This window comes from Rana temporaria, chromosome 5, assembly GCF_905171775.1.
Source record: "Rana temporaria chromosome 5, aRanTem1.1, whole genome shotgun sequence".
Taxonomy (NCBI): Eukaryota; Metazoa; Chordata; class Amphibia; order Anura; family Ranidae; genus Rana; species Rana temporaria.
In genome coordinates, this window is record NC_053493.1 from 26974642 (window position 1) to 26987603 (window position 12962).

At 46.5% G+C, this 12962-nt stretch overlaps 1 protein-coding gene across 5 annotated transcripts in view; it reads left to right on the forward strand.

Annotated features, from left to right (window-relative positions):
• TAC1 (tachykinin precursor 1) overlaps positions 1-12962 on the forward strand; it is an 85461-nt gene that overhangs the window by 51910 nt on the left and 20589 nt on the right. For 3 of the 5 annotated variants that reach the window (XR_005749378.1, XM_040352289.1, XM_040352291.1), the window contains exons 4-5: positions 2527-2550; positions 12862-12885. Coding sequence is in view for 4 of the 5 variants with exons in the window: in XM_040352289.1 (XP_040208223.1) it covers positions 2527-2550; positions 12862-12885 (48 nt within the window). In the remaining variant the exon portion in view is untranslated. The remainder of the gene's footprint in view (positions 1-2526; positions 2551-12861; positions 12886-12962) is intronic. The other 2 variants (XM_040352290.1, XM_040352292.1) reach the window with 1 other exon arrangement.

Consider the following 12962-nt stretch of genomic DNA (forward strand, 5'->3'; position numbering starts at 1 on the left):
GGACCAGAGGAGCAGGGGGGATGACAGAGGTGCATGGGGGGAGGGGACAGACAGCTGACTCATCAGCTATGGCCTGGGAGTTTCTCACTTCTGCATAATCTTGTACCATAAGGGGGGCACTGAACTGATTCGGGTGAAATAATGCCTAGCTTCCCCACTGGTAGTGCCTATAAGAGTACCAGTACCAGCCGTTCTACTCTAATAAAGTAGAACGGCTAGTGAAGGGGGAGAGGGGGCTTGGGTGGCTGGGGGGGTGCAGGAGTTGTCCGGCCGCCATGGGAGAGACTGGTCAAAGTGGGCCAGTCTGGATGAAGTCCAGGGCCAAATTTCTGTCCCAGTCCATCCCTGCCAGTGGGGATGCAAGTGAACTGTTGTAGACAGAAGTGGCCAAGTCAGGGCAAGACAGGGGTGAGATTTTGTCATGGAGGTGGTCAGTTGCAGAATAGAAAAGAGAAGGATTAAAGTGGTGAAGGTTTCTGTGGGTAATCGTTTTCTGCTTGGAGGGACAGGTGGTTGGAGAGAAGGACATTGTGAAAGTGATGAGGTTGTGGTCAGAGAGAGGAAAGGGGGTGTTGGTGAGGTTGTAGGGGGTACAAAGATGGGAGAAAACAAGGTCAAGGGTATTACCATCAGAGTGAGTGGGGGACTGTGTCCTTTATATGGTGATATCTGGCTTTGGTGCACACAAAGTGAATTTATATCCTCTGTGACTTTCAGGAATATATTTTAATGAAAGTTTTGTCGTGAAAGTTAAGATTTAATGTAAGCTGGCCTGGATTGCAGTTACTTGTCTTTCTAGGTCACTTAATTGCAGATAACATTGCAAGAAATGGAGACTGGAGTTTCAATAACCCCTCCCCATCTGCCCCAGCTTCACTTTAAACAGTTTGAAAAACCCAGGGGTGGGAAGGATCAGCAATCGTGTGGCCAATGCCAGAGTGATCACATGATCAGAAGCTGGTCCCACTGAGGCCTCGTACACACGACCGAGTTTCTCGGCAAAAACCAGCAAGAAACTAGCTGGGAGATATTTTTTTGCAGAGGAAACCGGTCGTGTGTACATTTTCTTCGAGGAAACTGTCGAGAAACTCGACGAGCCAAAAAGAGAGCATGTTCTCTATTTCCTTGACGGGAATGGAGAAAATTGGCTTGTCGAGTTTCTCGACGGCTTCACAAGGAACTCGACGAGCAAAACGATGTGTTTCGCCCGTCGAGTTCCTCGGTCGTGTGTACGAGGCCTCACTCCCAATCTGTAGCCTAGACCAAACGCTGTCTGTGTGTGTAAATAGGAAAAAATATCAGCGGCACTCCAATGAGCTCTTCTTGCAGTATTTTTTATAATCAGTGAATTGACTGCATACAGCAGGGGTGCCCAACCTTTTGAAGAGTGAGGGCCACTTAAGCGACTTGGTAACCGGTCATGGGCCACAATAAGTGGAGCGGGTGGGTGGCAGCCCACTCTACTCTATAGAGCCCACTCTACTCTTTTTTTTAGCGAATCGGATTGGAGGTAGGCGAGGTAGTCCATTTACATCTGCCACTCCTTAGAGGTGAATGGAGGGTCCGATTAGGTCGGACTGACTGTGTGAAAGGGGCCTAAGTCTGCTTCCACACTGATGCACAGTTGTTTACCCGCACCACAAGTGCAGAACAGTTCACCTGTGACTTTCGTTCAGGTTAGCTGCATTTTTCCATAGACTTCTATTATATCCTGTAGGTGTGGTGCACTTTCAGAAAGCACATGAAACACGCAGGTAATAGCAGTCTATGGTAAGGTGACCAGATTTTTAAAATGAAATCCGGGGACATATTTTTTTTGTACTAGTAATGATGGAAATCAGCGCCTCTCTGCCCGTCTCCACGCCGCCCGCCTCACAGCCTCTCAAATCTTACTCTCTGAGCCCCGGCTACTACTGGGTGGGGAGCGGAGGAAGATCACCATTCCAAGGAAGGCAAGGAGATAAGCAGGCAGGCGGATGGCCGGGACTTGAGTCAAGGCAGAAGCAAATGCGAGCGGAGCTGGATGGGCATGCACCCTAAACTGAAGAAATATTCCCTATGCTCCGACCAGCACATGATCATCAGAAAGGGGTACAGATAATGGAAAAAAATACACCCCCTAAGCCAGTAGGAGCAGCGGAGCGTAGGGGGGGGGGATTATGATTTTTTTTTTATTCTGTACTGATTGTCTTTGAAATTGCCCCAGCTCAAATCCAATCTGGGGACAAAACTGGGGACATATTTGGTCAGGGGACCTCAATACAGGGACTGTCCCCGGAAACCGTCTTCGTGTTGACAGCACACAGCTAGCACGCTCTTAGCACATAAACAACAGCAGCCCAGTGAGGCATATGTGCGGTGTGTGGGCTTTAAAGCCCATCCTTTTGCCACCACACATATGTGTCACACATTCATAAAGGGGTTAAATAAATGTATAGCCTTGCTGAATATTGGACCATTTTTGCAGTTGCATATACTGTAGCTTCTGGTTTACTATCTAATGTTTTTCTTCATTTTTTTTTCTAGGATTTGGACAGATATCCCGCAAAAGTAAGTTGATGAGATTGTGAAATATTAAAGACCCCTTGTCCCACTTGTGTGTGCTCTGTCCTTTTTCTGTGTCATGCATCACCATACTCCCTGTTCCCTTTACATTCACCTGTTTTCAGCTTTTGGCATTTTCCATTCTGTCCCAGAAACTGTCTTGCCAACCAGATCTAAGTAGAAGTTGGGTATACACTATATGACCAAAAAGATGTTGACAACCCTCTAAATCACAGGTGTCAAACACAAGGCCCGCGGGCCGAATCCGGCCCTCCAGGCCATTTCATGTGGCTCTCGCTCCTCTCCTACAGCTGCAGGAGATCTCCAGCCCTCCTCTGGTCCTACTTCAGACCCTTACTTTCTGCTTTCAAGCAATGCATCCATCTTCTTCCCAGCAGCAGTATAAGGAAAGGGGGTGCACTGTGATGTAAGGGAGAGTGGGGGACTCAACTTCTGATGGTGGGGGGGGGGGGGCTCTTGACATCTAATGTAAGGGGAGGGGATGCGCTGGACATCTAATCTTACAGGTACAACCGGCCCTTTTGGGGGCAATCATATTGCTGATGCGGCCCACAATGAAATTGAGTTTGACACCCTTGCTGTAAATGTTTGAGTTCACATGTCTCCAGTGAGGGGTGCTGTTAATACTACAATATACAAAGACATTTTAGACTATGATTTCTCAACCAGGATTCCATGAAACTCTAAAGCCTCGTACACACGATCAGTCCATCCGATGAGAACGGTCTGAAGGACCGTTGTCTTAGGTTAACCGATGAAGCTGACTGATGGTCTGTCGCGCCTACACACCATCGGTTAATTAACCGATCGTGTCAGAACGTGGACACGTAAACCACGTACGACGGCACTTTAAAGGGGAAGTTCAAATCCAATGGCGCCAACCTTGGGGCTGCTTTAGCTGATTTTGTGTTAGTAAAAGACGATTTGCGCTTTTCTGTCTGTTACAACGTGATGAATGTACTATCTCCAAAACGAACGCTAGTTTTACAAGAATGAGCGCTCCCGTCCCCTCACTTAGTCTGAGCATGCATGGGTCTTTAACCGATGGTCGTGCGTACTAACGATCGGTTTTGACCTATCGGTTAAGCCTCGTACACACGACCGAGGATAACGTCAAAAAAATATCTCCCAGCAAGTTTCTTGCTGGTTTTTGCCGAGAAACTTGATCGTGTGTACGAGGCCTTAGGCGTCCATCGGTTAAATTTTAAAGCAAGTTCTCATTTTTTTGACCAAAGGATAAATAACCTATGGGGCCTACACACGATCGGTTTGGACTGATGAAAACGGTCCTTTAGACCATTCTCCTCTGGCGATCCTATCGTGTGTATGAGGCATTAGGTTCCTCAGAGGTTGCTAGGGGGTTCCTTGAACAATTAATCTGTTTCTGCCTCTCAGATAAGTTCCTACTGACACCAATATCCTTTTAGCTAAGGGGGTAATACTTCCCAATGACTACAAATGTAAGGAGCATTCTTCCCACCGACCATCACACTAATGTATCATGAGTTGTAGATAAAATAATTTATATCAGGGGTTCCCTGAGACAAGAAAGTTATTTCCAGGGTTCTTTTGTGTTGAAAACTGTTTTAGATCATTGTGAATTTCCAACCTTGTGGTAACAGTTTGGAGAAGGTCATTTTTAGTTGCACTCTCTTGATTGCTCACAGTCGCAAGTCCAGCAATTAACTTCCCCACATAGATTCACTCAAGAAAGCAACATTTTCAGTTCATTCAATCTCATATCTTAGCTGAAACCCTGATGAATTGGAATGTTTTCTGCCCCCTCAAGCATATTGCAATAAATTCATTTAGACTCTTTTATCACTTGGTCTGATGCTCCTTCCTTTGGTGCATGCTTTTTTCTTTTTCACCATGACTCTACCCCTGTGTACAAAGCCAGCTCCATAAAGACATGGTTTGATGAGCTTGGTGTGAAGGAACTTGAGTGTCCTCCACAAAGCCCTGACCCCAACCCTCCTGACCACCTTTGGGATAACTTGGAATGCCAATATTGAGCCAGGTCTTCTAATCCAACATTAGTACCTGACATCAAAAATGTCCTATTCAGGCCTGTCGCGACAAGGCAAGCAAACCAAGCAATTGCTTGGGGCCCCGAGCTGGCCTGGGGCCCCAAGCAGGGCCCTTGCCGCGCTTCCTATAAATGCTGCAGCCGCCTGAGCGCTCTATAGAGAGCCTAAGGCAGCTGCAGCACTGCTGCCTCTCGTCACTTCTTCCCCTTCCCTGTAGCTTGGCCGAGCTCCTCTTCCTTCCTCCTGTCAGGCGGTACAGGAGATTCAGTTTCCTGTTCCCGGCCGGACTGACAGGAAGTGCACACTGAGTGCTCACGTCACTTCCTTTCAGTCCGGCCGGGAACAGGAAACTGAATCTCCTGCCGCGTGGTATGGGGGTGTAAAAAGAACATAGGGAGGGAGGGAGGATGGGTTGGGGGGCCTCCATATCCATTTTGCTTGGGGCCCCCAAATTCCTTCAAACGGCCCTGGTTCTATTGGCTGTATGGACACATCTTCCTACAGAAACACATAAGTCCAAAAAGTGGAGGCTCCTATACAACTCATTAATAATGATAATACCCACGGTTTTGGAATAGATTGATCACCAAGCTCATATCAGTAGGGTGGGATGGCCAGGTGTCCACATGCTTTTGGCCATAGAGTGTGACACTAAACTCTGATTAACTATTGCTCTCAGCTTCCTCCAAATTCCTTTTCTTTTGCTGCTGTGATCTGACTTCCTGCTTGAGGGTGACTACATTCACTCTCCATGATCCCACTGTATTTAGGAATGTGTACACACTCGCTTGCTCACTCCTGAGATGGACTATAGACTATGGATAATGGACTATGGACTAAGGGATTTGTAGTGTGCATAGATCAGTGGGCAGTAGATTACAGGGCCATTCATTTGTGGATGTTTTAGATTATTTTAGAAGAATCATAATGTTTAATGTCACTTTAAGCAATTTTATTTACATTTTATATTAACAAGCACGCCATATTTATAGGATAGCACATTAATAGGAATAGCAGAAGGGCAAGTGGGCCTTAACACCTTGCTGACTGCTGCACAACGATATACGTCGGCAGAATGGCACGGCTGGGTATATCAAGTACCTGTACGTCGCCTTCAGCATACGGCATTGTGGGCGCGCGTGCCCGTTGAGAGCCCGTGAGTGTGACTGCGGGTCCCTCAATCGTCTCACGAAGAGGAAGAATGGGGAAATGCTGATGTAATCCGGAGCAGTGATCAGTGTCGTGTCACATGTAGCCCAGCCCCCACACCGTTAGAATCACTCCCTGGGACACACTTAACCCCTTCAGCGCCCCTACTGGTTAACCCATTCACTGCCAGTGTCATTTACACAGTACAGGCATACCCCACTTTTAAGTACACAATGGGGTTTATTTACTTAAGCTGGAAAGCGCAAAATCAGGCTCACTTCTGCATAGAAACCAATGAGCTTCTAACCCAAGCTTCTTCAATTAAGCTTTGGTAATAAAACCTGGAAGCTCATTGGTTTTTATGCAGAAGTGAGCCTGTTTTTGCAATTTCCAGCTATATTAAATAAACCCCTTTGTGTACTTAAAAGTGGGGTATGCCTGTAATCAGTGCATTTTTATAGCACTGATCGCTGTATAAATGACAATGGTCCCAAAAGGGCATCAAAAGTGTCCGATGTGTCCGCCATAATATTGCAGTCATGATAAAAATCACTGATTGCCGCCATTACTAATAATAAAAAAATAATAAATAATAAAAATGCCATAAAACTATCCCCTATTTTGTAGAACCTATAACTTTTGTGCAAACCAATCAATATACGCTTATTGCGATTTTTTTTACCAAAAATATGTAGAAGAATACGTATCGTCCTAAACTCAGGAAAAAAATTGTGTTTTTTTATATTTTTTGAGCATATTCATTATAGCAAAAAATAAAAACTGCAGAGGTGATCAAATACCACCAAAAGAAAGCTCTATTTGTGGGCAAAAAAAGGACGCCAATTTTGTTTGGGAGCCACGTCGCACGATCGCGCAATTGTCAGTTAAAGCGACGCAGTGCCGAATCAAAAAAAGTGCTCTGGTCTTTGGGCATCCAAATGGTCCGGGGGTTGAAGTGGTTAATGGCCAAGTGCTGAACCTATGCATCCAGGATGCTACGCTGTTCTGTTCTGACAGTGTGCTCCCAGCAATCTGACCCAGCTGTTAACTCCTGGGGCCAGATTCACAAAGAGATACGACGGTGTATCTCCTGATACGCCGTTGTATCTCTGACTTACACTGGTCTTATCTATGCGCCTGATTCATAGAATCAGTTACGCATAGATATGGCTAAGATCCGACAGGTGTAACTGTGTTACACCGCCGGATCTTTCCCGGCGTATACTTACCCCTGCTTCTATGAGGCGCAGCCAATGTTAAGTATAGCCGTCGTTTCCGCGTCGCTTTTGGATTTTTTTACGTCGTTTGCGTAAATCGTTCTGTAATACAGATGGACGTCGTTTACGTAAGCGTCGAAACCACTGACGTCCTAGTGACGTCAGTGGGAGCAATGCACGCCGGGAAAATTCACGGCCTGCGCATGCTCATTTAAATCGGCGCGAGGACGCCGCCTGATTTAAATAGTACACTCCCCCTAGCCGCGGAATTTGAATTCCGCCGGGGGATTTGCGATACGCCCGCCGCAAGTTTGGAGGTAAGTGGTTTGTGAATTACCCACTTGCCTCTCAAACTTGCGGCAGGGTATCTTAAATCAGATAGATCACGCGGATCTAAAGATCCGCTGATCTACCAGAATCTGGCCCCTGGTCACCGTTTATGATCAGGAAATGGGAGGGGCTCCCAATCTTGTGATTGCTGTGTGATTTGGCATGAGCAGAGTTTGGAATTATGGCAAGGAGATCTCATTTCATACCAGATTGCCAAATAAGCGACCTTTGGGCCCCTATGCCATTTAAGGACCCCCCAACAATGGATCAAAATAATATTGATTTGATTTTGAAAGAAAATTTACACTGAAGCTTTCTTAAATTGTTTACAAAAGATTAAAACATGAATCAACTCAAAGAAAATAAAACTGCACAATACACACTCTAAAAGAAAATACTTATTATTAATGTAATGTACACAATCATAACTTAAAGTACATAAACCATAGACATCAGGTTCACATTACAATTTGTCTCTTATGAGCTTATCTTTTCAGCAATCTTTTTTTTAAATTTTGGTCTAACCCACGGCTCGTTATCAGTGTCATCTTAAGAGCATTATAGGCCCCCGGGCAATACAGTGCACTGGGGCCCTGTCTACACAATTACGCACGAGAATTACTGACAAAAATCATAACATTTACTGGCAGAACCACATTTTTTTACTGCCACCTGCAAAAAAAGTACCTAAAATTACAGTTTTCAGTGCCCAACAATGCAAATGTCAGTATTTAAACTATAAACATATAGCTAGTGCTATTAGAAATGTGTTTAAGTTAAACAAAAGTAAAAAAAAAAAAATGTCTTCATTGACATGAAGGTCAGGTTACTATAACCCAGCCAGCACAGAGTTTCCTCTTACATCAGAGTCTGCAGGATTCCCCCTTACAGTGAAAGGGAACTCTTATGTAAAGGGGAACGCTGCAGATCATGATCTAAGGGGGGAACTCTGCTGTGGAGGGGGGCTCTGGTGACCAGAGACAACCTTATATCAGAGTCCACTGCTTTCTCTTTCCCACTTACATCAGGGTCCGCAGACTGAGTTCCCCCTTGCATTGTAAGGGGGAATCCTGCAGACTCTGATGTGGGGGGTACTCTGGTGACCAGAGACCACCTTCCTTAGATTAAATACACTAAGGTAAGGGGGGTCACTAATATAGGAGGGGGAACCTTAATATCAGTGCCCCCTTACATTTTTGCATTCACTCCCCCCTTACATCAGCAACCCCCCGCACTCGTGGAGGACCGGATCTTCTCTGTGATTTCTGCGAACTGGGCATGGGCAGTTCTAACCCGTCACTCTCCATAATTTTTTACTGGGGTTGCTGGGCAGCCGGTGGGGCCCCCCAGGCAAGCGGGGCCCCCGGGCAACTGCCCAGCGTGCCCAATGGAAAAGATGGCCCTGCTCGTTATGTACAGTAGTGATGGTCATCTCCATCTTGCGGCCAACATGCACACTACTTAGTTCAAGGTTATCCCACTAGGGGGGGAGCATGAGAAACCTCCATAAACCTGTGAGTGGGACCCCAAGGTTTCAACTGCCTAGGGGTCTCTACAGAATTGAATCCAGCACCGATCTCATTGATGGAATATCCAAGACCTTGAAAAAACCAAGAGCTGCCTAGCACATTAGGCTCCATCAATAAATAAACAATCACCTTTGGGAGGTTCAAAAAGAAAGGGACAAGATGCGCCAATCTGAGTGCAGTAAGCCCAAATTTAATAGATGAAACAAATAAAATATGTATACATATAAAATGCCTACTCACAAACAAAGGTAGATGGTAGGCAAAAGACCGGGATGGGGAGATGCAGGTGATCAACGATGAGATGCGTGCCTGGAGTCATACGGTGGTCTCGACTTGCGGGCATCCAAAGTACAAACTGCAGCAAGCTGATGGTAATCGGTGTCCGGGGATATGTATACATATTTTATTTGTTTCATCTATTAAATTTGGGCTTACTGCACTCAGATTGGCGCATCTTGTCCCTTTCTTTTTGAACTTTTCAGAGCATTGCTTCTGCTTTAGGTGCTGCCGCTAAGTGTCCTACACAGCCATTTATACTACAATTTTTTAATCCAGGACTTTCATGGACATTATTAATATTATTGGACTTCCTTATTAGACTTTTATATACCTCAGCTTATTTTGTTTACTCTATTGGATCGTGCGCCACATATCCTCTCTTTTGCATAATCACCTTTGGGAGGACTGGCCATATGGTGGACACACAACAATGTAAACAGCTGAAAGAATCTATGGCCCGGATTCAGAAACGATTTACGCCGGCGTTCCTATTGATACACCGCGTAAGTTAAAAGATGCGCCGTCGTATCTATGCGCGGTGTTCAGGGAACAAGATACGCCTGAAATATGGCTTCAGCCGACCGACGTAAGTCTTAGTACGCCGTCGTATCTAGGGTGCATATTTACGCTGGCCGCTAAGGGCGCTTCCGTTGATTTACGCGTTGAATATGCAAATTACCTAGATACGCCGATTCACTAACGTAGTTGCGCCCGGCGCATCAATATACGCTGTTTACGTAAGGCGTACGACCGGCGTAAAGTTACCCCTGCTATATGAGGCGCAGCCAATGTTAAGGTATGGATGTTGGGACAGCCGTCAAATTTTACGTCGTTTACGTAAGTCGTACGTGAATAGGGCTATGCGTAAGTTACGTTCACGTCGTAGGCAGTGTTTGACGTATCTTAGGCATTCTATCCGACGTGATTCTGAGCATGCGCACTGGGATACGTCCACGGACGGCGCATGCGCCGTTCGTTCGGCCCCTCATTTGCATGGGGTCACGGCTCATTGTAATACAACACGCCCACCTCCTTCCAAATTTGAATTACGTGGGCGTACACCGGCCCATTTACACTACGCCGCCGTAACTTAGGGAGCAAGTGCTTTGTGAATACAGTACTTGCCTCTCCAAGTTACGTCGGCGTAGCGCATATGAGATGCGCTACGCCTGACTATAGATACGCCAATGTAAGTGAATCTGGCCCTATGTATTCACTCATGAGGCAAGTGTATGTGAAATTCTAGGGAGAATAAATTCCAGTTAAGAGATAACTCCAACCAAAGAGCTAACTACAAATTTATATAGACATATAGTTAATCTGCTCTAGGTGGCTTCCTAGCAGTGGAAGGGTGACAACCCTAATCCTACAAATCTTCATGTGTCACCTCCCTACCTCCTCAGGAGGTGGCAGTAGGGCCTTCTGAATGCCTGTTAACCTCCCTTTGCCATCCTCGTAAAACTCTACTGAAGCTTGCTATGGGGGCACCCCAGCAGGCTTGCTCCTGAGCTGCTGCTCTGTGTGTCCATTCACACATGGAGTGAAGCTCGGCCCCACCCCCACTCTCTCCTCATTGGCTCACTGGCTGTGATTGACAGCAGTGGGAGCCAATGGCTCCATCTGCTGTCTCAGCCAATGAAGAGGAAGAGACCCGGGAGAGCCACTGCTGTCGTGTATATCGCTGGATCGAGATTGGGTTTAGGTAAGTATTAGGGCGAGGGGGAGGGCTGCTGCACACACAAGGGGCTAGATTCACGTAGGGGGACGCAAGTTTGTGCGGGCGTAGCGTATCCTATTTACGCTACGCCTCTGCAACTTAGACGGGCAAGTGCAGTATTCACAAAGCACTTGCTCCGTAAGTTGCGGCGGCGTAGCGTAAATCTGCCGGCGTAAGCGCGCCAAATTCAAATTGTCAAGAGGTGGGCGTGTTTTATGTAAATAAAACATGACCCCACGTAAATGACGTCTCTAACGAATCTGAATCTAGCCCAAGCTTTTTTTTTTGGCCTTCATGCATTCTATGCAAAAACCTTAAACCTTTACAACCACTTGTAAATGTAGAAGGTTTTTATATCTTAATGCATTCTATGCATTAAGATAAAAAACCTTCTGTGTGCAGAAGCCCCCTAACAGTTACCTGAGCCCCCTAGCAATACAGCCACTGTCCACGAGTGCCTCGACCGTCCAGGACTCTCCCTCATGATTGGCTGAGACACAGCAGCAAAGCCATTGGCTCCTGCTGCTGTCCATCAAAGTCAGTTAGCCAATGCAGAGAGAAAGGGCGGGGCCGAACCACAGCTCCGTGTCTGAATGGACACAGGGAGCTTTGGCTTGGCTCGGGTGCCCCTTATAGCAAGCTGTTTGCTGTGGGGGCACTGAACAGGAGGGAGGGACCAGAAGGGCCAGCAAGGGACCTGAGAAGAGGAGGATCTGTGCTGCTCCTTGCAAAACCACTGCACAGAGCAGGTAAGTATAATATGTTTGTTATTTTTATAGAAAAAAACAAGACTTTACCACCACTTTAAGGGCCCTTTCACACAGGCGGATCCCGTAATGATCCGCCCCGTGAACATCCGCTTGCTCAGCGGGGATCGCTCCGTTGATCCCCGCTGAGCCGCCAGATGACAGGGCGGCCCCCGCACACTGTGCAGGGACCGCCCTGTCAGATCTCCGCTCTCCTGTATGGGGGGATCGGAGGAACATGGACCGCTGACACCCGCTATCCCATAGGGATACAAGTATGTCCCTTTTTCATCCGTATACGGATGGATTAAAAAATGGACATGCGGTCCGCCCGTGTAAAAGGGGCCTAAGGATTGATAAGCTGCAAAATATTTTCAACTTTTGTTTTTGGATTTTAATATATTTTAAAACGAATATACCGTATTTATCGCGGTATAACGCGCTCCCGCGTATACCGCGCACCCCTAAAGTGGCCCCCAATCCTGTGGGAAAAAAGTTTTTTTTGTACTTACAGTTTTGGTGTCTTGCGCGGCGTCCATCGTCGGGTCCGGCGTCCTTCTGCGGCTTCGGGTGTCCTTCTGCGGCGGGTCCGGTGTCCTCTTCGGCGGGTCCGGCGTCCTTCTGCGGCGTCCTCCCCGCTCGTTTCCCGCGCCGAGTTTGAATACTGCGCCGACATATACAGAGTGCAGTACACTCGTGTATTGTCGGCAATGCTCGGCTACCCGCGCTGACGTCCTGTACGTCCAGGACGTGAGTGCGGAAAGGAGCCGAGACTGCCCGACTATACCCGAGTGTACTGCGCTCGGTATATGTCGGCGCAGTATTCAAAACTCGGCGCGGGAAAGCGGATATCTGCGTATACCGCGCACCCACGATTTTGCCCTGATTTTCAGGGCAAAAAAGTGCGCGGTATACACCGATAAATACGGTACATTCATTCTAATTTTTTTGTCAAATGCTATTTCTAGCTACATAAATCACTGTGTGACTATACAGCTCTGGGCCCCTATACTTAGCGATTGTATGGTACGTTATGTCAGTTGTTACATCCTTTCACTTAGGAAAATGCTCGTCAGTATTGAAACACATGGCCCTAAGAAAGATATATTATTAGGTCAATAATGCAATTATATTCCTTTGTGAAATGAACATTTTTTTATTAATATAAGTAGAATTTAATTATTTTGCAATATGAAGCAATGCCTCTTTGGAGCACAGTGATCTCTCAGTGCACCACATGCTCATTACACACAGAAAGATGCATTGGCTGCACACTCTTGTCTTTTGTTCTCCCTGTAGGATTTGGTCCGATATCCCGCAAACGTAAGTTGGAACGTCGGTGGTGTAGAATATGGATTAAAATCAGTGATTGCTTAAGATTTATTAATGAAACGACACAG